At 47.9% G+C, this 23,902-nt stretch overlaps 1 protein-coding gene across 3 annotated transcripts in view; it reads left to right on the top strand.

The window, feature by feature from the left end:
- The first annotated feature begins 350 nt into the window (after positions 1-350).
- LOC309367103 (uncharacterized protein) overlaps positions 351-23,902 on the top strand; it is a 53,482-nt gene continuing 29,930 nt past the window's right edge. For 2 of the 3 annotated variants that reach the window (XM_081906423.1, XM_081906424.1), the window contains exons 1-8: positions 2,559-2,915; positions 4,640-5,208; positions 6,969-6,989; positions 8,381-8,440; positions 10,332-10,385; positions 11,195-11,239; positions 17,727-17,753; positions 17,941-17,985. In XM_081906423.1, the coding sequence (XP_081762549.1) occupies positions 2,759-2,915; positions 4,640-5,208; positions 6,969-6,989; positions 8,381-8,440; positions 10,332-10,385; positions 11,195-11,239; positions 17,727-17,753; positions 17,941-17,985 (978 nt within the window). In that variant the 5' untranslated portion in view covers positions 2,559-2,758. Of the gene's footprint in view, positions 943-2,558; positions 2,916-4,639; positions 5,209-6,968; positions 6,990-8,380; positions 8,441-10,331; positions 10,386-11,194; positions 11,240-17,726; positions 17,754-17,940; positions 17,986-23,902 lie in introns of those variants that run through there. The other variant, XM_081906422.1, reaches the window with a different exon arrangement.

The following is a 23,902-nucleotide window of genomic DNA, read 5'->3' on the forward strand; positions in this document are numbered from 1 at the left end:
ACGCCGGCTCCCTCAGCCAATAAAGCGAGATGAGCGCCGCAACCCCAGAGTCAGTCATGACTGGACCTAATGGTCAGGGGTCCCTTTACCTTTACCTTTAATAAACATGGACTAAAGATGTGAATAACATCACATTTATTTTAGTCCTGATGCAGGTGCATGTTAAGATTTTTAAAATATTTGCTGTACTGTTAGGTAGATGAAGCATTTCTGGGTTTACCCATCAGGGCCTATGACTGAGTGAGTGAGTGAGTGAGTGAGTGTTTGTGTGTGTGTGTATTCTAAGCAAGAAAGTAAGAAAATATGAGTTCTGTAGATGACACATGAGACCACATTAATTGTTGTTGCCCCCAAGACTCAAGTCCAGTTTCCAGGTCTCATGAAAATTGAGCTATGATGCCTCTCGTATTAACCTGAACTATGGAACAAATATTTCTCATAATAATGAGACCTAGGTGCAGGCATGTTTGACAATTGCATTTGTATAAATGAGGTTTGCACTGCACCACACAGAGAGAAACAGTTTCTTCTCCGCAGCTGAAAGAAAAAATGAAAATCATTTGCCCCCAATGAGTTAAACAACTTTGTTGAGTCCAGGTGTGTGAGTAGGTAGGTGGGATATAAACTTCGCCACACTACCACACATGGATTTACTTAGCCTGGGGATGAGTAAAAGAAGTGCGAATAAATGTGTCCTGGATGGAATTTGAGTCAGTGTGGCTGTAGCTTTCGGTGGAACTAGATGATTGGAGGAGTGGTCCCTTTCCTTTGTCAAACTTTCTTCTTCTCCGCCTGCTCCCCCCTCCTGCTCCCTCTGCAATTCACTTCAAGAGTGGAAGGCTCTGAGCCGGTAATAGCCTAGGCAGCAACCTCAGGCAGAAGTCTCTTCTCCCAGACACAGCACTCGTCACCACAGAACTTGGTGCATCCAACAAAACAGAGGTAAGAACCCTCTCTTGCCCGCCCACCCCCAGACGACTGCAGTGTTGTGCAAGGGCAAACCGTGCAAGAATTAAGATATCTTTTATAGGCACCAGCCTTTTAGCAGGGAGTTGGATTGCTGTAGGCTTTTTATTGCTCATTCCTCAGACGGTTTGAAACCAATACACAAAAGATAGATGAAGCAGATTTATGTGTCGGGAGATCGTTATCGCCGCCAAAAAAAAAAAAAATTCCATGTGACTGGCACTTTCTCTGTGTTTATGCTGGGACTATGTGTGTAGAATACAGGGCAGTGAAATCTCTGCAAGGAGGGCTGAAACTCCCCAACAAACTCTTATCAAGGCAGTTTTTGCCACCAGCAAGCCATAAAAGTGACAGCAGAGGAAACTGTAAAACTAACTGAAGGACAGAGGCATGGGGCTTGTTTATATCTCTGGTGTGAATATTATTCCTTTTTAAATCCCAATTTCATGTTTGGAAACAGCTCCCAGGGGTGAAATTGAATTTGTTGCAGCATGCAAGTTATTATAGAATCAGGTACTTGACATTGATTTTGGCATCAAACACCAGGCCTTTGGGCAGCTGTTTATATGCAACAGATTCCTCTTGAATGAGACATACTGATCTATATGTAATGCATCCCTCTTAAATAGAAACATACGGTTAAAAAAATTATTTGCGGGTGTAGATGCACAATCTGCCACATTCTTTGTTGTCGTTGTTCAAGTTTCAAGCTGTGCCACCACCTCAACCTATGGAAGGCACGCAAAGATTGCTGTGCAGCTCTGCCTCCCTGTCCTTCAGCTCCACTCTAGACCTTTTGACTGCTTGCCCTATTTTGGGAGCAGAGTGGGATAAAACCTATGGAAATAACCCAGTATGGCATAGTGGCTAGAAAATTGTACTCATTGGAGTAGGAATTCAAATCCTTGATCTGCCAGAAAGCATTCCAGGTGGTCTAGCGCAAGTCATTATCAATCAGTATACCTTGAAGAGCTACTGTAAAGTACTTTCTAGATTATTGTTGTTGTTACTTATGACTTTTCGGTGCCTCTAACCTAGATGCTGTAGTATTATAGAATTTAAAATGAACAATCTGTCCACACCTTTGCAGTCTACAGACTGCTGGTGTGTGTGTGGAAATGAAATATAATTTAAATACTATAAGTTGCTTGAACTCCTTGGAGGAAGGAGAAGATATAAATTTGCCAAATAATATTTTTTTAGACATAGTAAATATGCCAAAACCTGTTGCTGCATGCAGTGGTATCATTGCAAGTGACATTTCCTAGGAAATGCTAGATGAATGGATCATGTGCTTTTATTTGTTTATTTAAGATATTTATATACAGTGGTACCTCTGGTTATTAACTTAATTCATTTTGGAGGTCCGTTCTTAACCTGAAACCGTTCTTAACCTGAGGTACCACTTAGCTAATGGGGCCTCCCGCTGCCACCATGCCGCCGGCACACGATTTCTGTTCTTATTCTGAGGTAAAGTTCTTAACCCGAGGTACTACTTCCGGATTAGGGGAGTCTGTAAACCGAAGTGTTTGTAACACGAGGTACCTGTACCACTATACTGTTAATCATTGACATTTGTAAGCAATGTACATTAAATTACAGTACATTTTTAAAAGCCATCAAAGAACAATTAAAAATCATCATAAAACCTTTTCGCTAAGGTGGTAACAAGGCGATCTCCATTTTGCAAGTAGAAAACTAGCTTTTGTTTGCTTTGCATTTTTGTATTGTGTGCTTTGTTTTGCTTTCACAATCACAATTTCTTGTGTCTTTTTGGCCAACAAAGCAAACCATGCCCTCTAGGTTATGGTGGCTTTTGTTCCTGCTGGACCACCAAGTCTTTTTGGCACAAAACACCAACGAAGAAAAGAGAAATGGAATCAGAAAACAGAAGCCCAAACCATTCCTCTCAAATGCAGTAGAAAAATATCCCAGTCCAAGTGACCAAGGTGACTACTTTGAATTTTAACAGATTCTTTGAAATGGTCAGTTCTGATCCCAAAGTTTATCTGGATAGGATTGCTTTGAAATGTATTAAAGTCTGAACACACCTGCGAGGAAGGACTGTGGTGAAGTGGTAGGCAGGAGTGGCCAATGTGATGGGGTTGGTGCCGCTTCCCAACAGTGGTGTTGCTGCTACTTACTGGGATGGGGCAGGGGTAAAAAACAAAACAAAATGGCAGCTGCTCAGATTCACTCCCCCCCCAAAAAAACTGTATTTCACCTCACCCCTGAAATATTGGCAAAATGTCGATTTCAAGGTGTTTGGGACTGCTGAGAAATTGTTCTTGTCACTTCAGTCCAACTCTAATGGGAGTAACATTCTCTACAGTTATCAAATGATTAACCTAGGCCACGTTCACACCATATATATAAAGCGTGTTCTCCCTAACAGAGAGCACGTGTTGCGGTTGGGGGAACAGGCCACTGTGTCATGACTAGGCAAATTGGTGGAACCCGAACCTGTAAATGGTTAATCGGGTTGCTGGGGATTTTTGAGTGTTGCCAATTCGGAGGAGGGGTCAGAGGATATAAATACAGGAACCAGGCATTGTCACGTCCTCTTGGCTGTTTTGCACCGGATCACCCGCCCCCCCTCCCTTTTATAGGGTGGTTCTTTGGTTCATTTGACCTTGCTATGCCTGTCATGGGGTCGTTCGCCTTTGAGCGGGGGCCTGGTAGGAATTTTGCCATTTGGCTGATTGGCTGTTGCCATTTGGTTTTTGCCTACTGCGTAGCAAATCGTCACAACTTGTAAGGTTGGCGGTTAGGCATTGGTTAAATTGGTTCTTGGAGGGGTAAGTGCCCTATCCCTCCAAATGATGCGGAAAGGGAATTCCGTTAAAGGAATCCAGGGGCTTGCCATTCATTCGTCCTTGTCCCTGGAGTCGGACTTGGGCCGTGCAAGCCCCACCGGAACATGAGGGTGAGAAGTGTTAGTCTGATTCCCAGCTTCATTTCTCATCCAATACTTGTTTCCCACGCTGGCTTCCGCTGGTGTCCGGAAGTGCCAGCTCTGTCCTTGGGGGGCAAGGACAGATAGTCAAACCAATGCCTAAGCAACCACTCACATTTTGTATTTGAATAAAGTTGTGGCCAAAATTATGCCAAAAACCTTAAACAAAAATTAAGCGTGAAGTGTGAATTTTTGGGGGGTGGCACTGTGGAACTCAACACGCAAAGAAGAGTTTGGATTTGATATCCTGCTTTATCACTATCCGAGGGATTCTCAAAGTGGCTAACATGCTCCTTTCCCTTCCTCCCCCACAATAAACACTCTGTGAGGTGAGTGGGGCTGAGAGACTTCAGAGAAGTGTGACTAGCCCAAGGTCACCCAGCAGCTGCATGTGGAGGAGCGGAGACGCGAACCTGGTTCCCCAGATTACGAGTCTACCGCTCTTAACCACTACACCACACTGGCTCTCAGTGTGGTCTACTACAGTACCATTTTAAACAGTCATGCCTCCCCCCACAAAGAATTCTGGGAGCTGTGGTTTATGAAGGATGCTGAGAGAGTTGTTAGGAGGCCCTTCTCCCCCACCCCACCCCACTGCCGCCCCAGAGCCCCAGTTCTCTGTGGAGAGGGTAGATGCTTTTGAGAACTGTAACAAACCATAGCTCCCGTAATGTGGCTGTAATGTAAATTATTTACCTGATGATGTGTTATTTCTAGATGAAGACTGCATTCTGGAAATGGCTTTCCTTCTGGACAGTTCGGAGAGTGCAAAGAACTTCAATCATGAACAACAGAAGAAGTTTATCTTGGAGATAGTGGACAGGATGAAAGGGCTGCAGCTCAGCTCTGGACGTTCCCTCAGCTGGAGGACGGCCTTGCTGCAGTACAGCAGCACTGTCCTCATAGAGCAAACTTTCAGAGATTGGAAGGGCCCAGATGCCTTTAAATCCCGCATCGCCCCCATCACCTACATCGGCCACGGCACCTACACCACTTACGCCATCACCAACCTCACGCAGCTCTACATGACCGAGGGGACTCATGGTAGTGTGAAAGTAGCTGTGCTCTTGACGGACGGAGTGGACCACCCGAGAAACCCAGATATTTTCTCAGCCACTGCCGATGCTAAACACCAAGGCATCGTGTTCTTCACAGTGGGGATGACCAGAGTGGCCGAGGAGGTGGCCAATGCCGCCAAGCTTCGGCTCCTGGCCAGTGTCCCGGCATCCAGGTTTGTCTTCAATCTGCAAGAGAAAGGAGTTGTGGAGAGAATTCTCAAAGAAATGGTAGGGACAAAGATTTCAGTGGGGCCTATATAAAGCGTATATTATACTTAACAGAATATAAGTGTACTCTGCACTTCTAGTATTATAATAATGGTGTCGCCTCTATCCCTGCTCTTTGACCCAGGAGTCCTTGTTCTCAAAGAGGCCCCTGGTGGGGAACGTACTCAAAGAGTTCTGTTACCCGCCTTTCATCACAGGACTCTGCTGTGTTTTGCTTTATATGCAGTGTTTTCTTGCCTGCCATCCCTTACATTATTCTTCTCCTGATACCTCCTGTACAGTGTCCACTTCTGCCTGTTCTTCTTCCTCTATTCCCTCCTCTTCCTCTATTCCCTCCTCATTCCCTTCACCGAGACAACATAAATTTCTTTTGCAGTTCGTCTCTTTTCCTTCTACCTACTCGTAAATCTCTCTTCTGTGTTTCTCCTCTGTTTCTCCCATACCCCTCCTCCCTGCTGTGACCCCTAGATGCTGCCCTTTTATCTCTTGAAGAATGCCCACCACCACTTCCAGCTCCCACTCCTCAACTGTGTGTGTCGCCTCAACTGCAGCATTTCTCAAGCTCAAGCAGGGAGTGACAGCATCTGTCTCAGTCCTTTCACAAATGAGTTGTATCCAAAAACTGACATGAGCAGAAGGCACACAACATGGCTTTCCTCTCCCCTCCTTCCCATGTGGACGAGAATGACTGAAGAAGGCCATAGCTTCAACATTATCTCAGCTGTGGTAGTTTATTAAACACACACACACACACTACTAGATTTTTTGTTGTTGTTGCTGCACAACTTGGTTTCACTTTTATTCACAAGGCCACATAATCAATTCTGAACTTTTAAGGTTTGTCAATTCAATATTAATGGGTGCTGACTAGGACTGGGCCCTAGACATTTTGCTGCCTGAAGAAAGTGACAAAAGGGAGTATGTACCCCTTTGCATTTCATATGCGGAAGGTGACTGGATTGGACACTGACCATAAGAAAACATCCTCCTGGGAGTAGCAGGCTAGTTTAGGGGGTAGAAGCAATATTTCTATCATGACATTCATTCAGTCATTCATTTTATATATTTAATATCACTGCTTCTAAGTATGGTAAGCCCACAATGTACACAAGGGTAACGTTTCAAGGATTGTGCCTAAAGCCAATATTGTGTCTAGTCAAAACTCATTGGGTTCAATGGCGGGTGGGATTGCCAAAGTCATTTCCCCCAGATCTCTCTCTCTTTCTCTTTATCTATCTATCTGTCTGCCATGCCTGTAAAACTCAATGCGCACAAGAGTTAACTGTGCGTAAGTTACGGGCTTCCTGTAGTTTACAAAGTACAAAACCAGTTACTCAAACATTTACATGTAAACATTCATAATCAATATTCACAATAAAAGAATCCCATCAAAATTAATTGGCTTGCTGCATAGGATGCTCCAATTTGGATTAAGCATCCTTCTCCCCAGTGCTTGAACTCTGGGGACACATTCCTTACATGATGATAGGCTTTTATACAATGATATTTTACACTGCATTCCTTATTTGTGGGTTTTAATTGAATCCCTAGGGAGCACATATCTATGCCTTGAACAACCAGAAATGCCTAGTACTCTGCTTCTTCCTATGATTTGTTGTGTTTGTGTACAAGAAATAGGCATATGCTGGCCCGATGTCAGCATATTCCCAGCCAGCAAAGTCTCTTTTTTCATTTTTCTCACAGTGTGCCTTGTTACTTATAAAATAATTAATTTTGTTTGCACTTATTTGTCTCCCCAGAAAGAACTGGCAGAAGAAGGGGTAAGTCTTAACTGTGAACTGGCGACGATGGATTACATCTACAACATTTTAAATTAAGAGTGGTGGTGAAACAACTATCTTGCCAAAACTATGTTCATTATTACCATTTCAGTAAACTAAAACAAATAAAAAAAGAAGAATAAGTCTTGCTAAATGATGAGCACTAAAAAGTGACATAAGAAAATGTAAATTTGTTTGGTCTTTGATGCATCTTGCAGTTTCTGGTTCCAGCAATAGTCTGAATATATCTATAATATATAAGTGAAAACACCTAATGCTAACTCCCAAAGGTATCACATAAGAAACTAAGAAGAGCCTTCCTCCATCATGCCAGAAGCCATTTTAGTTTTTTTAGTCCAGTATTGTCTTCTTGGGACGCGGGTGGCGCTGTGAGTTAAACCACAGAGATTAGGACTTGCCGATCAGAAGATTGGCGGTTTGAATCCCTGCAACGGGGTGAGCTCCCGTTGCTCGGTCCCTGCTCCTGCCAACCTAGCAGTTCGAAAGCATGTCAAAGTGCAAGTAGATAAATAGGAACTGCTCTGGTGGGAAGGTAAACTGCGTTTCCGTGCGCTGCTCTGGTTCGCCAGAAGCAGCTTTGTCATGCTGGCTACATGACCCGGAAGCTGTACGCCGGCTCCCTCGGCTAATAAAACGAGATGAGCACCGCAACCCCAGAGTCAGCCACGAATGGACATAATGGTCAGGGGTCCCTTTACTTTATTGTCTTCTCAGATGCCTATGAAAAACATACAAGCGGGACACAATCACAATTATAATGTCCTGATTTTGGTGCCAAGAAATTGGCTTTCCAAACCAGGCTGCCTCTGATCCTGGACATAATACAGTCCTCATGACTAGTAGACATGGATAGTCTTGAAAGAGGGGTTTCTCTCATCCCTTTTTTAAAAAGCCATCCAGGTTGGTGGCAGTCACAACATCTTGTGGTAGCAAAGACCAAAGTTAACTCTGCTGTATATGAAAAAGAACTGAATCACAGTTGTTAGAGTACTTTTACACCACACAGACATTTGAGATTCCGTCCAGCTATAGTTCACCCAGGACTACTAGAAAAATCTGAAATGGAGATATTTGTAAATTTATCACTTCAATAGGGAACACAAAATTCAGCACCAGCCAGAAAACTGAAACATGAACAAGAAGTATGGATTCAATAATAAAATGAGAAATGTAAGTTTTGACTATGTTGTGGGGAAACTGTGAAAATATTAATTAGAAAACAGTACTGTAAAGCAATAGGATGCGGTTTCAAGATTAGATCTTTCCTACTTGTGGTTAAATAAATAAATTATAGGAAAATAAAAGAGCTGTAGAGCTTTCTTCCTAGGTGGGAAGTGATGATTAATTTGTATGGTTATTTCTTTTCAAAGTGTCCCCAGCCTCCTATATGTAACTGTGAAAAAGGTGAAAGGGGTCTTCCTGGCCCTGCTGTAAGTATCTCTCCCCCCCCCCCCATTTACTTTCTTCTTATTTTATTTATTTTATTAAAAAATTATACACCCCTTGATTGTAAACAATCCCAGAATAGTTTACAAAAACCGCTTATTTTTTTATTGCAAAAATAAAAAGCAAATCTTTTTGGTGGCATTATTTTATTAATTACTGTGGCGATCACACAGGGTCCCCGTACGTTTGACAGTCTATTAACCCTGTGCCACTACTGTAACTGCTTACTTCGCTGCCACCAACCTGTTTCTCACGGATACACACAGAGCCCAGACAGTTGTTAACATTAACAAATAATCAAGTTTATTTTGATAAGCATGTACAAGCCATAACGTTTCAGTTAATTTTTCTGGTCAGTCTGTTAATCTTAGTTCCTTTGCTGTCCCAATGTTCCTAACAACTTCAAACTGATTATCCCAACTAACTATCTGACTCCACCTAACAATTCCTCTCACTCTCTCTCACAACACAACTCAACCAACCCACAGACTTATCCTCCCTCTTCCTTCTTCAACTCCCAACTCTCAACTGACTTCCAAACAACATCCACTCAACAACTACCTGACATTTAGAAGAAATCTGAAGAAGACATCAGGGAAGCTTTTAATGTGTGACATTTTAATGTATTTTTAATCTTTGTTGGAAGCCGCCCAGAGTGGCTGGGGAAACCCAGCCAGATGGGCGGGCTACAAATAATAAATTATTATTATTATTATTATTATTATTATTATGCAACAAACTTGCTTCCCCAAAAGATTGGATGTATTTATTTATTCGATTGCAACAAGTAGTGGGAAAATGCACTGGAAAGAGTAGGGTTTCGTCATGTATTTTTTTTTTAAGGGAAATTCCCTTATTCCGAATAGGATTCCTTGCAAGAAAAGGTAAAAGTTGAGAGCTATGATTTTTGTGCTTTTATACTGTAAACCACCCTGTGATCCTCAGATGATGGGTGGTATATGAATGTAATTAACAACAACAACACTTGTTTTAGCATTTTGTTGTTGTTTAGTCGTTTAGTCGTGTCCGACTCTTCGTGACCCCATGGACCAGAGCACGCCAGGCACTCCTGTCTTCCACTGCCTCCCGCAGTTTGATCAAACTCATGCTGGTAGCTTCAAGAACACTGTTCAACCATCTCATCCTCTGTCGTCCCCTTCTCCTTGTGCCCTCAATCTTTCCCAGCATCAGGAGCTTTTCCAGGGAGTCTTCTCTTCTCATGAGGTGGCCAAAGTATTGGAGCCTCAGCTTCAGGATCTGTCCTTCCAGTGAGCACTCAGGGCTGATTTCCTTAAGAATGGATAGGTTTGATCTTCTTGCAGTCCATGGGACTCTCAAGAGTCTCCTCCAGCACCATAATTCAGAAGCATCAATTCTTCGGCGATCAGCCTTCTTTATGGTCCAGATCTCACTTCCATACATCACTACTGGGAAAACCATAGCTTTAACTATACGGACCTTTGTTGGCAAGGTGATGTCTCTGCTTTTTAAGATGCTGTCATCTAATTGCCCAGGGTGAATGCTTAATAAAAAAAGTGCACCTGGAAACACCCTAACAGAAAACATATGTTCTTGAAAACATTATTATCTACCAATGAGCTGTTTGAAAGCTGAGAATGACCTGGGAAAATGCATTCTGACCAATGTAGCCCTTGCACTGATTGGAGCATGAGTTGCTTTTAAGCTTCAGGTGTGAGAGGGAAATCTTTAGAACTTTACTTATTTCCTGCAATCATAGAATCATTTTCTTAATAGTAAGAATATAAGCCAAGGGGTCTCCCCCCTTCCTTTGCATGTTTAAAAATGCAATTAACAGATGAAGTTTAAACCCAAGGCTTTCCATTTAACTTCCCTCTGTTGTTTTTCTGCTTCCAGGGTAAAAAGGGCCGTCCTGGTGATGATGGAGCCCCTGGTCCAAAGGGCGTGAAGGTAGCATGACATTGGATTTAATTGAAATGCTCATTGATCAACATTAGTAATTTAAGATGGGAGCAAGTTGAAATAAAAGCATGCTCAGTCGCCACATGGCAGTTTACAAGTGAGGGGGTATAAATCATTCGAAATCAGTGGTTCCCAACATTATTACCGTGGTTTTTGCTCTATAAGACTCACTTTTTCACTTCTAAAAAGTAAGGGGAAATGTGTGTGCGTCTTATGGAGCGAATGCAGGCTGCGCAGCTATCCCAGAAGCGAGAACAGCAAGAGGGATTCTGCTTTCACTGCTCAGCGATCCCTCTTGCTCTTCTGGCTTCTGAGATTCAGAATATTTTTCTTCTTGTTTTCCTCCTCCAAAAACTAGGTGCGTCTTGTGGTCTATTGCGTCTTATAGAGCGAAAAATACGGTATATTTTTTTTTTGGCCATGCCCCACCTAAGCATCTCTAAAATCCTGATGCACCCCGTCCCCCATGACATATAATTCTTATTATTCAAAAAAATGAGGAAGCCTAAAAGGCCATTAACTGTTAATAACTCATTCTCAAATTGCCCCCCTTAAAAATCAAATTGCCCCCCTGTGGGGGGGGTGTGCCCCATGTTGGGAACCACGGTTCTAAAACATCCAGATTTCTGAATATGAATTATGTTTTGCATTGAAGATGGAGCTAGTTTGAACAGCAGGGTACATTTTTCCTATCTGTTTTCAGCAATATATAATGTAATCTTAACTTAAATGGACAACATTTTCACTGACTACAGAATGTTAAGCAAAGTAATAACCCAACACCCTGATGCTTCTAGGGGGAGCCAGGCTTAAATGGAATTCCAGGAAGAGATGGAACTGAGGTAAAAAGTGTGTGTGTGTATTCTATTATGTATTTATTTACTTTGAGGAAAACTCTGTTATTTAAAAACACATCTGCCCCATATATATCACTGCTCCTTTTTGGTCTCATTTTTACTTTTTTGGGTATGCCTTCTTAAAATGCAAGAGAATATAAAGAAGGGTGTGAAGAAAATAACTTGAAAGCAGCAATGTCAAAGGGCAAAAAAATGCAAAAAAAAGACTGCTCATCCTACTCATGGTTATGTAAGATCCCCTTTGAACAATAACTTAGCAACATGTGAGCCATTGCTACTCCCAAGTCCTAAGGTCTCACATAAAACCTCTGTCATGTGATTCAGGTTGCCCGTGTGCTTCCAAATCATGTCAGCAATATTTCTGCCGTATTTCCAGGACTGGAATGACACGGGAAATGGCTGGCTTTGGGCACTCGCAATGGTACCCAATGGCATTTGCAGTACCAGCTTTATTACATATTTTCATATCTGAAGCATAAATCAAGACAATACTCACTCTACACACAAGAGCTCATTGGTCTGCTTTTGGAGTGTTTTTCATCACACAGATCTAGTGATGGAAAGCAGCACCCATTCTGAAATTTGCAGAGCAACTTCTGAAACTTTTCAGGGGTTTAATTTCTCCTCCCCACCCCAACCCAAAGGCAAAGAGACCTTAATCACCAAATGCAAGCAAAGCAGGCTGGATGAAGCCAGCCAATAAATTTGTCATTTCTGTTACCCATTCTAAAACTCTGGATTAATAAGTAAGATTTATTTTCCTAGTACTTGCCGTAAATTTTGCTGCTGCTGATATATGTATATATGTCAGGGAACTGCCATCTAAAGCGCCGGGGGCGCAAAGGCTCACTGAGGTTGAGAGAGGAGTAGCAGCGGAAGAGGGAACCAGTAGAGGGCGAGCAAGAACTCCAAGGGAAAGTGAGTCGGAGGGATGGCTCAGAGACACTTCCAGCGAAAACAGTGGGGAGGTCTCAGGACCTCCTATAGGGACACCCACACCTCGCCGGAAACTGTCACGCCGAGAGGCCAGACGACGTGTTTCCGTTAAAGAGCTTTTATGTTGGAAAAGATTCCGAAAGCAGCCACTTTCGGATTCTACTAGTGATTGACGCAGCCATGCTGGAGGGGCTCCGTCACAGGCAGAGGTTTGAAAACCTGATCAAACTCTGAGGGACTTGCATTTTACGCACAAGCAGCTCATCGTCCCATCACAGCAATCCGAAAGTCACCGAAAGCCAGCTTGTGCAGGGAGAAGCATCATGAGCAACCCAGCCGGAACCGGAGGAGCAGGAGCAGCTGGAGGGGGTCCAAGCCTGGAAGAAAGGTACAGGGCGTTGGAGATCCAGTTGGCGCTGCAAACGGCGAGGCTTGAGGAGAGGAGGGCTCAGGATGCAGAAAAGGGAAAGGAGAAAACCACCCCGCTCGCCAGAAAGGTACCAGGATTGGTGCAGAAATTCGGGGGGGATCCCAGGAACTATCATGCCTTTAGAACAGAGATGCAATACGCTCTAAACTTGCAGTTTGATGACTTCCCCGACGAGGAATCGCGAGTGGCTTTTGTGATTGGCCATCTCGAATCCGGGGCGAAAGATTGGGTTAGACCCCTGATGGCAGCGAATAATGAGATCCTAAAGGACACGAGGAAGTTTTTTCGTGCCATGGACCTGATGTTTTCCAGCGATATTGAGCAGGGGGTGGTGCGAAGGCAGTTAATGGCTTGCCAGCAAGGAAGCAGATCTGTCCGTGAGTACTGGACTGAATTTACTATGCTGATTCATAAATTGGGGTGGGACCTATCGGCGGAGCCCATCCAAATGCTTTTCGAAGAGGGGCTTTCTTCAACCGTCAAAGATGAGCTTTCCCGGGGGCCCAGGGCGGAGTCTATGGATCAGTTAACCAAATCTGCGCTGTCCATAGGAGCGCGCCAGGAGGCGAGGGCTTTGGAAAAGCGGGAAGGGAAAGGAGACCGTTGGAGGGAGTTCCGCATTCCAGACATTCCAGAGCCACCTTTCCCGCCGGCAGAGCCGATGGAAGTTGGAACAGCGCGGGCGCGCGCAGTTTCAAATCCCAGTGAAGGGCGGAAGAAGGAGGGAAAGAGCGCCAAGAGATGTTATCTCTGCCAACAGCCAGGGCACTTTGCCAGAGTCTGCCCACAAAGAAAGGAATGGCAAGGGATGGCAGGAGCTGTTGGGGGAAAGGAAGAGGAAGGCAAGGAGCAAGTAAAAGCCAACGCCTGGCTGCCACCGTCGGGGCACAGCAGCCAGGCCAAAGAGCAGTGAAAGTGCCCACGCCGGAACCTCCCAGACCCGCTTTAGTGATAGAGGTGTTACTAGAACTGCCAAACGGACACCCACTAAAGATCAAGGCGCTTTTGGATTCAGGCAGCTCCTGTAATTTCATGAGTAAGGAGTTTGCAGCTGAGCATCAGATACAGACCATCCCTTTAAGTAACCCCTTGCAGGTGACTACGATTGACGGCAGAGAGCTGTTGGGGGGAGAAGTTAGCCAACAGACTGTCCCGATGATAATGAGGGTGGCAAGGCACACCGAACAGATAGCGTTTAATGTGGCCATCCTGGGAGGAGCGCCCATCATTTTGGGGATGAGCTGGCTGGCGCTACACGATCCGCTAGTGGGCTGGCATCAGAGGGTGGTCTCCTTTGGGTCAGCGCATTGCCTAGAACACTGCAAGGAGGGGAAGGTTTCGGGAGGAGACAGAGTCACCCTAGCCGGGATGGAAGTAAGGGACAAAGGGAAGGTGCCCCCGCAATACGCAGATCTGAGCAACGTATTCAGCGAAAGGGAAGCAGACAAACTGCCACCGCATAGACCCTTTGACTGTCAAATCAACCTACTCCCTGGGGCCCAACTCCCAGTAGGCAAGCTGTACGCCATGTCAGACAGGGAGATGCAGGAGCTGAGGGAGTTCATTGACAAAAACCTGAAGCGAGGTTTCATCAGAGAGTCCCGAGCGGTGGGGGGCAGCCCAGTGTTTTTTGTGGACAAAAAGAACACAGACAAACCGAGACTGGTGTGTGACTTTAGGGCCCTCAATGCAGTGTCGGAACCCCTGGCTTTCCCTATGCCCCGAATTGATGACATTTTGACCAGAGTAAGGAAGGGAAAGATTTTTACAAAGCTGGACCTGCGGGGGGCGTACAATCTGATACGCATAAGGAAGGGAGATGAATGGAAGACCACCATGTTTACCCCTTTGGGAGCCTTTGAATACCTCGTTATGCCCTTCGGTCTACAAGGGGGCTCCGCGTGTTTTCAAGCTTTTATAAACCACGTTCTGGGACCTTTGCTCTACAAGAATTGTGTGGCCTTTTTAGACGACGTGTTGGTGTATTCGGAAGATGAGGAACAGCATGTGAGGGACGTTCGAGAAGTGTTGGGCAGGCTGCAAGCCAACCAGCTGTGGGTGAAACTGGAGAAGTGCCAGTTTCATACCAAGGAGGTGGAATTCCTGGGGTACCGCTTGTCAGACAAGGGATTGGCCATGGATCCAGGCAAGGTCCAAGCGGTACTGGAATGGAAGACACCGAAGACCAAGAAGGACGTGCAAAGATTCTTGGGGTTTGGGAACTTTTATCGGAAGTTCATCAAGAACTTTGCCCACTTGACGGCGCCCATCACCGACTGCCTCAGCAGCAAGAAGAAATTTGTTTGGACGGTAGAGGCGGATCGAGCCTTTGAAGAACTGAAAAGGGCTTTCGCCTCGGAAGAACAACTTCTGCATGTGGATTTACGAAAACCCATGAGAGTGGAAACCGATGCATCCGACCGGGCGGTAGGGGCGGTCCTTCTTCAACCGGGGAGGAGTGCGTCGGAGTGGAGACCGTGTGCCTTCTTCTCGCGGAAGCTGAATAAATCCGAGAGGAATTACACGGTGTATGACAGGGAACTACTTGCCATTCACGAAGCATTCCGGAGGTGGAGACATTTATTAATTGGGGCACAACACAAGGTGCAAGTGTGCACCGACCACAAGAATTTAGAGTATTGGAGAACAGCTCGAGTGCTCAACCAACGACAAGTGAGATGGGCACAGGAATTCTCCAAATTCAACTTTGAAATTTGTTATGTGCCAGGCCCAGAAAACGTCAGGGCGGACGCGCTCTCACGCAAACCAGAGTATTGGGAAGGGGAGGGGGTGATCGAAGAGAGACATGTCATCCCTGAGGACCGCTGGGTGAGTGGGGCGGCGCTGGTGGGGCAACGAGAACTGGTAGAGGAAACGGAAAATGATGAATATGCCCAGGATAAGCTCAGAGGTCTCAGGGGGGAGGGCGAGAGTCCCGGAGGTTTTGAGGAAAGAAATGGGGCATTGTATTACAAAGGGGCACTGTATATACCCGAAGGTGAATTGAGGGGGAGAGTACTCAAGCAGTTGCATGATAGCCCCACGGCGGGCATTTTGGACAACACAAGACCATGTGGTTGGTTACCAGGGAATTTTGGTGGCCTAAGGTGAGGGAAGATGTAAGGGAGTATGTAAGAGGGTGTGACCAATGTCAGCGAGCCAAAGGGGAAAGAAGGGCGCCGGCAGGGTTATTAGAACCATTACCCACACCAGAACGGCCTTGGGAAGCGATATCAATAGATTTTATGACGGATCTGCCAAAGTCCAAGGGGAAAACAGCCATCATGGTAGTAGTAGACCTGTTAACTAAGATGTGCCACTTTGTAGCATGCTCACATGCAGTCACAGCGGAAGAAACAGCGAAGTTGTTTGTAGAACACATCTTTAGGTTGCACGGGGCTCCCTTGAGGGTGATCTCAGATCGCGGCAAACAATTTACTTCCAGGTTCTGGAGGAAGCTCATGAGCTTGCTGCACGTGGAAGTCAATTTTTCAACTGCCCGGCACCCTGAAACCAACGGGCAGGCGGAAAGAGCAAATGGCATTCTTCAACAATATCTGAGGTGTTATGTCAATGACAGAGAGAACGATTGGGTCGAAAAGTTGGCGTTGGCAGAATTTGCCTACAATAATGCGGAGAATGTGTCCACAGGGATGAGTCCCTTTTTGGCTAATTACGGGTGTCACCCCAGGGCATTTCCAGGGGAAGGAGGGGAGAGATGGAGCGTCCCAGCGGCTGAACATTTTGTAGAAGAGATGGAAGCGATCCATCATCAGCTCCAGCTCAACTTAGAAAGGGCTAAGGCACAATATAAGAAGCAGGCAGACAAGAACAGAAGGGAAGGTGAAACCATAAGGGTGGGGGATCAAGTGTGGTTGTCAACCCAAGGGTTGCCGTTCAAAGGGGGTTGTAAGAAATTGAGGCCCAGAAGATTGGGACCCTTTGAGGTCATTCAGCAGGTCAACCCGGTAGCTTTCAAACTCCGATTACCCAACCACATGAAATTGCACCCAGTGTTCCACAGGTCGTTACTGTCACCATACAGGGGGGGACGTGAAGGGGAGTACGTCAGGGGACCAGCCTTGGAAGAGAGGGAACGCCGCAACCATGTAGCGGAAATCCTCGATTCCAGGTGGAAGGGAAATCAGGTGGAGTATTTGGTGGCGTGGGAAGGGGAACCGGAGTCAGAAAACACCTGGGTAAGTGCAGAGGAAGTCAATGACGAGGTTTTAACAGAAACGTTCCACCAAAGGTTCCCGAGGAAACCTCAGCCGATAGCAAGGTTTAGGAGGGAGTATTTCGGCACCACCGATGAGGAAGAGGAAATGGAAGGGTTCGCGGAGTCGGAGTTGGAAGAGGGAGTGGACTCCGATGACGAAGATTACCGAGAGAGTAGGAACAGCAACAAGTGGAGGGAAGTGTTCGCGACGTCGGAAGATGAGGGAGGTTCTTTCAGGGGTTTTACCTCCTCACCGCCAGTAGGGGAGGAGACGGGAGGGGGTGAAGGGGGCCCTGGAGGGGAGGTGGATGTCAGGGAACTGCCATCTAAAGCGCCGGGGGCGCAAAGGCTCACTGAGGTTGAGAGAGGAGTAGCAGCGGAAGAGGGAACCAGTAGAGGGCGAGCAAGAACTCCAAGGGAAAGTGAGTCGGAGGGATGGCTCAGAGACACTTCCAGCGAAAACAGTGGGGAGGTCTCAGGACCTCCTATAGGGACACCCACACCTCGCCGGAAACTGTCACGCCGAGAGGCCAGACGACGTGTTTCCGTTAAAGAGCTTTTATGTTGGAAAAGATTCCGAAAGCAGCCACTTTCGGATTCTACTAGTGATTGACGCAGCCATGCTGGAGGGGCTCCGTCACAGGCAGAGGTTTGAAAACCTGATCAAACTCTGAGGGACTTGCATTTTACGCACAAGCAGCTCATCGTCCCATCACAATATATACTCCGCCTTTTCCCTTGACAGGGATTCAACACGGCTTACAGATAAAATAGGAGCAGCTAAAAACATAGCCGGGGGGGGGGAGGAACCAGAATTAGTGATTACTGTTTAGTGTCAGTAACAATTTAATCAATATGCATTCTTCTCTTCTTCTTTTTCCCATCAGGGAAAATCTGGATACAAAGGAGAAAAGGTACGGATTTTTCGCCTTCTTGAATCAACTAGGTGCTAAAGACCAATACAGCCATATTGATTTACTGGATTTGAGGACAAAGAATTTAGCATCTAAAATAGAATGGGAATGGGTGGGGGATAAAGCACTGGCAAGAACATCACACATTTTTCAAAGTAATGATTGATTGTGCTTTTCTCAATCTAAGGGTGAAAGAGGCGAATGTGGAACACCAGGAATAAAAGGCGACAGGGTAAGTAACTAGCTGATGGTCAACTACATCAGATTGCAATGTAAGTATTAAGTAGTGGGTTGACATAGCAGCCGGCACAGCGATTTCTTCAAGTAGCTCTTTATTTTGTAAGCTGGAATAGAACTGACTCCAAACAGCTCAGCCGGCCTGCTTTTATAGGCAGCCGGCTGTCAACATTGTAACAACCACAGCCCAGAGTTCCCGCCTAAAATAACTGATGCGGACCTGAGTGAAAACTATCTACAGACCTGAGTGAAAACTATATACAGTATCCCCCTGTTGGCCCAGGGTGAAACTACACTACATAACACCCCTCCCCACCGAGATAAGGCGTTAGTTACAATCGTAATGGTTTCCTTATATACAGCACTACGCGTAATGGTTCAATTAGGCACAAAAGCATATCGGTTACATTTCCCATACTTAGACCAACAGTGATACATGTCCAACAACATAGTCCTTTAAATAAGTTGGGCGCTTGGAAACTCTGCCAGACCGCCGGGGACTGGTAGCCAAGTCCGGAGGGCCACACAGTTCTCGCTGAGGCTGTGGTGCGACCCTAGGTGGCGTTGGAACCAACCCCCCTGGATCCGCTGCTGTGGGTGGAGCCTCCGCAAGTGGAGTGGTCTGAGTCTGTTCTGAAGCGGCTTGGTTTGGCTCCACGCTGGCAGTTTGCGAGGGAGGTGTAGGTGGGGCCTCGCCATCTGTACGTGTCTCTTCTGGAGCCGCAAGCGCAGTTGGGGGCACCTCGGTAGTGTCCAAGTCCCCAACCCTGCGCCTAAGCTGGTCTATGTGCCGTCGCCACAAGCGTCCGTCTTCGAGTGCCACCTGGTACGAGCGAGGTCCAGTGACTCCCACTACTGTGGCTGGCACCCAAGGAATGTCCCCCACATAGTTCCGGGCAAAGACCTGGTTTCCTGGGACAAATGACCGTGGCACGTTGGCACAGCCTGGGGGTTCAGCCACGGCAAAGTCCGGGTGTAGCCGGTCGAGCGGTGACCTGAGGCGGCGGCCCATAAGCAGTTCAGCAGGACTCCTCCCTGTGGCCGCATGAGGGGTGATGTGTTGCACAAACAAGTATTCGGCAACCCGCTCGTGCCAGTCTCCCCGGTCCAGGCGCGCCAGTGCCTCTTTTGCCGAGCGCACCATTCTTTCCGCTTGCCCGTTGCTGGATGGATGAAAGGGTGCCGTTAGGGCATGGCGGATGCCCAGTCCCAAAAGATACCGCTCAAACGTGCCTGACGTGAACTGCGGTCCGTTGTCAGAGACAAGGACATCAGGACACCCATGCGTTGCAAACAGGCCTCGCAGCACCCGGATGACAGCTTCGGTAGTGGTGGAGGGCATCTGGGTGACCTCCAGCCATTTGGAATAGGCGTCCACCACTACCATAAAGGTCCGGCCGTGAAAGGGGCCAGCCAGATCGATGTGCACCCTCGACCAGGGTGTCTTTGGCGTCTCCCAGGTGTGTCCCTTAGCTGCCGGTGGTGCAGGCCTCGACTCTTGGCACGCTTGACAGGCGGACACCCAGGCAGTGATGGCATCATCCATATTAGGCCACCAGACGTAACACCGAGCCAACGCCTTCATTTTGACAATTCCCGGGTGGCCAACGTGCAGAGCCTCCAGGACGCGCTGACGGAGTCCCTGGGGAATCACGACGCGGTCTCCCCACAGCAGACAGCCGCGATGAGCTGAGAGTTCATGTTGTCTGGTTGCGAAGGGCTGGAACTCCGATGCAAAAGGCCCTTGTGGCCACCCCCTCCACACCCAGTTGAGCACCCGGCTGATGGTGCGATCCTGGGCAGACGCGGAGGCCACAGTGGCAGCCGATACAGGCGCTGCCGGAAGATCCTCAATCAGAAGGAGCGATGAAGCTGGAGCCGGGTCTTCCACAAATGCTGGAAGAGGGCAACGGCTGAGGGCGTCGGCATGGCCCATCGATTTCCCCGGGCGATGGATGAGCCGGTAGTGGTAGGCAGCCAGGAAAACAGTCCATCGCAGCATGCGTGGCGAGAGGACCGGTGGAGTTGGACGATCACCGGCGAGGAGGCCCAGGAGTGGCTTGTGGTCAGTGATGAGGTCAAAAGTCCTGCCATAGAGGTATTCATGGAACCTCTTCACTCCAGCCACAAGTGCCAATGCCTCCTTGTCGAGCTGGCTGTAATTCCGTTCCGTCGGAGATAGTGTCCTGGAAAAGTAGGCGAGCGGTGCTTCTCTTCCATCTGGGAAACGGTGACTAAGGACAGCACCGATGCCAAAAGGTGAGGCGTCGCAGGCAAGGACCAGCGGCCTGGATTCACTGTACTGTACCAGCACACTGTCTGAAGAAAGGAGAGCCTTGACCGCGTTGAAGGCCGCCGTCTCCCGATGACCCCAGGCCCAAGGCGTCTTAGTGCTAAGGAGTCGGTGAAGAGGCTCAGCCACTGTGGCTTTGTGGGGCAGGAACATGTTATAAAAGTTCAGCAGCCCCAGGAATGCCTGCAACTCCGTTTTGTTCTTTGGGGTGGGGGCCTGCTGGATAGCGCGGATCTTGGATGTGGTTGGGTGAAGGCCGGAGGCGTCAATAAGATAGCCCAGGAACTCTACCTGTGGAACGGCGATCTGGCACTTCTCCCTCTTTACCTTGAGCCCGGCCTCTTGGAACCTGGTCAGCACGGCACGGAGGCGCTCGAACAGCTGCTGGTGTGAGTCTGCAGACACCAAGACGTCATCAAAATATGGTACCACGCCCGGAAGCCCTTGCAGGAGACGCTCCATAAGGCTTTGGAAGATTCCAGGAGCCACACTCACCCCGAACTGCAACCGGCGGCAACGGAATGCCCCCCGGTGGGTGACGATCGTCTGGGCTTCAGCAGTGGCATCATCAACTGGCAGTTGTTGATATGCTTGGGCAAGGTCCAGCTTAGCGAAGACCTTACCCTCACCCAGGGAATGCAGCAGGTGTTGGACAACAGGAACCGGATAAGCGTGCTGCTGAAGTGCCTTGTTGATCGTGCACTTGTAGTCAGCGCAGATTCTCACCGACCCATCTGGCTTGACAGGCGTGACGATGGGGGTTTCCCACTTGGCGTGGTCAACCGGCTCCAAAACTCCTTGGGCGATCAGTTTGTCCAGTTGTTCGTCCACCTTAGCCTTGAGAGCAAAGGGAACCCGGCGTGGCTTTAGCTTGATGGGTGCAACTTGTGGATCAAGGCTAAAGGAGATGGGCGTACCTGTATATTGCCCCAAGGTGCCGTCAAAAACCTCGGCAAAGTCTTTGACCAGACCCTCAGTCTCTGCGTTAGAGATGCAGTTGATGCCGGTGACTTCCAGGCCGAGGGCATCAAACCAGTCTAGCCCTAGGAGGCTTGGCCGCTGACCTTCGACCACCACCAACCGGAGCAGGCCCGAAAAATCCTTGAAGGCGATCCGGAACCGGCCAACGCCTACCACGGGAATGTCGTTTCCCTGGTAGTCTCTCAGGTGTACGCGGTGAGAGTCGAGTTGCCTTTTGGACACTCTGGGTACCAGTCTTTTGATGGTGCTCCATGACACGATGGACAGGGCAGACCCGGTGTCGATCTCCATGTCACATGGAGCTCCTTCAATGAGCACCGTGACGTTCAGCTTGCGTCGCGTAGGCGAGTCGGTTTGGCCAATCGTGGTTCCAGACGGGCAGCGGCAGTTGGTGAGAGCGAAACAACTTTCCTTGGCAGACTGGAGTGAAGACTTGGACTTGCGAGTCGATGAAGGGGGGGTGTCAGACGGAGCCGATCGGCAGACTTTAGCGATGTGGCCCCTTCTGGAACACTTCCTACAGATGGCGTCTCTGAATCGACACTTGGCACGGGAATGGTTGCCTCCGCAGCCGGCACATTCCGGTTGGCCCTTGGACTTCTGTTGGAACTTCCTGCGCTCCCGCTTTGTCTGGTGCACGTCATCGTCTTCACTGGAGGATGCCTCATCACTGCTGGCCTCTTCATGATGCACCAGAACTGGCTCCCTAGCAAGACGCGGGCTGCTGGACTTGCGGATCTCGTGGGCGGAGCGTTCAGCAGCTTCTGAAGCCACAGCCTCCTCAATGGCTTTCTGTAGTGTGAGGTCTGGTTTGGCTAGGAGACGGCGTTGCAGATGGATGTCCCGGACCCCGCAGACGATTCGATCCATCAGGGCATCGTCTAAGTCTCGGAACTCACAGTGCATTGCAGCCTGTCGCAGGGCGGTGGTGTAGTTGTTGATTGACTCCCCCTCTGCCTGGTTCCGGTGGTAGAACGCATGGCGGGCAGCAATCTTGGACGGCTTTGGTGCGTAGTGGTTGCGGAGCTTCTCTTGGATCGTGTCCCATGGTGTTGCCTGGACTGCTTCAGGCGCAACCAATGCTCGGCCCGTCTCAAACACCTCAGGCCCACAGAGGCTGAGGAATAGGCCCCGCTTCCGATCCTTTGATACTGCTGTCAGCTCGTTGGCTTGGAGGTAGCAGTCGAACCGAGCGAGGTAGGAGTCCCATGATTCAGAGGCTGGCGCAAACGGCAGTAGAGGCACAAGTGAAGCCATGATTCCGATGCCGGCGTGAAGGGCGATGGATGGAACACAGTGCTCTAGCCAGAACAGTCAGCTCTGAATTGGTTCTGCCCAGTGATTTCGCTCAGTGATTTCGCTCTGTGATTCAGCTCAGTGATTCAGCTCAGTTCAGAGGCTGGCCGCATCTGGCTGTGCTCTGATGTCCATCAATCCCACCTTCGTCGCCAGTATTAAGTAGTGGGTTGACATAGCAGCCGGCACAGCGATTTCTTCAAGTAGCTCTTTATTTTGTAAGCTGGAATAGAACTGACTCCAAACAGCTCAGCCGGCCTGCTTTTATAGGCAGCCGGCTGTCAACATTGTAACAACCACAGCCCAGAGTTCCCGCCTAAAATAACTGATGCGGACCTGAGTGAAAACTATCTACAGACCTGAGTGAAAACTATATACAGTATCCCCCTGTTGGCCCAGGGTGAAACTACACTACATAACAGTAAGGACTTGTATAATCAGAAACTGTGCCGCTCATAGAACTTCTAGGCCCAGTGCTGCAATAGTAGTGTGAGCAATGTGTAAACAATATAGGTAAAGGTAAAGGGACCCCTGACCATTAGGTCCAGTCGTGGCCGACTCTGGAGTTGCGGTGCTTATCTCGCTTTACTGGCCGAGGGGGCTGGCGTACAGCTTCCGGGTCATGTGGCCAGCATGACTAAGCCGCTTCTGGCGAACCAGAGCAGCGCACGAAAACACAGTTTACCTTCCTGCCAGAGCAGTACCTATTTATCTACTTGCACTTTGACGTGCTTTCGAACTGCTGGGTTGGCAGGAGCAGGGACCGAGCAACAGGAGCTCACCCCGTTGCGGGGATTCGAACCGCCGACCTTCTGATCGGCAAGTCCTAGGCTCTGTGGTTTAACCCACAGTGCCACCTGAGTCCCTTTGTGTAAACAATACCATTATAATAAGTATTATTAGCCCTTATAGCCCACCTTTTCCTCAAAGGAACTCAAGGTAGCGTACTTGGTTATCTCTCTCCTCATTTAATCCCCACAACAACCCTTTGAGGTAGGTTAAGCTGAGAGGCAGGGACTGGTCCAAGGTCACCCAGTGAGTTTCATGTCTTAGCGGGGATTTGAACCCTGGTCTTCCAGGTCCATGTCTGACATTCTAACCACTATACCACACTGGGTGTCATGGGTAGGGGTGGGGAGAAAGAGAGACTTACTGGAGAGAAAATAGACCTGAAATGCTAGGTACATATTTGCAGAGAGCATGATAATACAAACTGGATTTTAAAATATCTAGTTTGACGTTAGCCTTTCTGCCCACGTTTCAATTATCCTTCCCACATTTGAATCATTTTGTTTTTCCCTTGCTGGCGATTCACTGTATGATTTGTAATATTTTGCACTGT

This window comes from Podarcis melisellensis (genome assembly GCF_964234715.1).
Source record: "Podarcis melisellensis genome assembly, chromosome: 1".
NCBI classification, from domain to species: Eukaryota; Metazoa; Chordata; class Lepidosauria; order Squamata; family Lacertidae; genus Podarcis; species Podarcis melisellensis.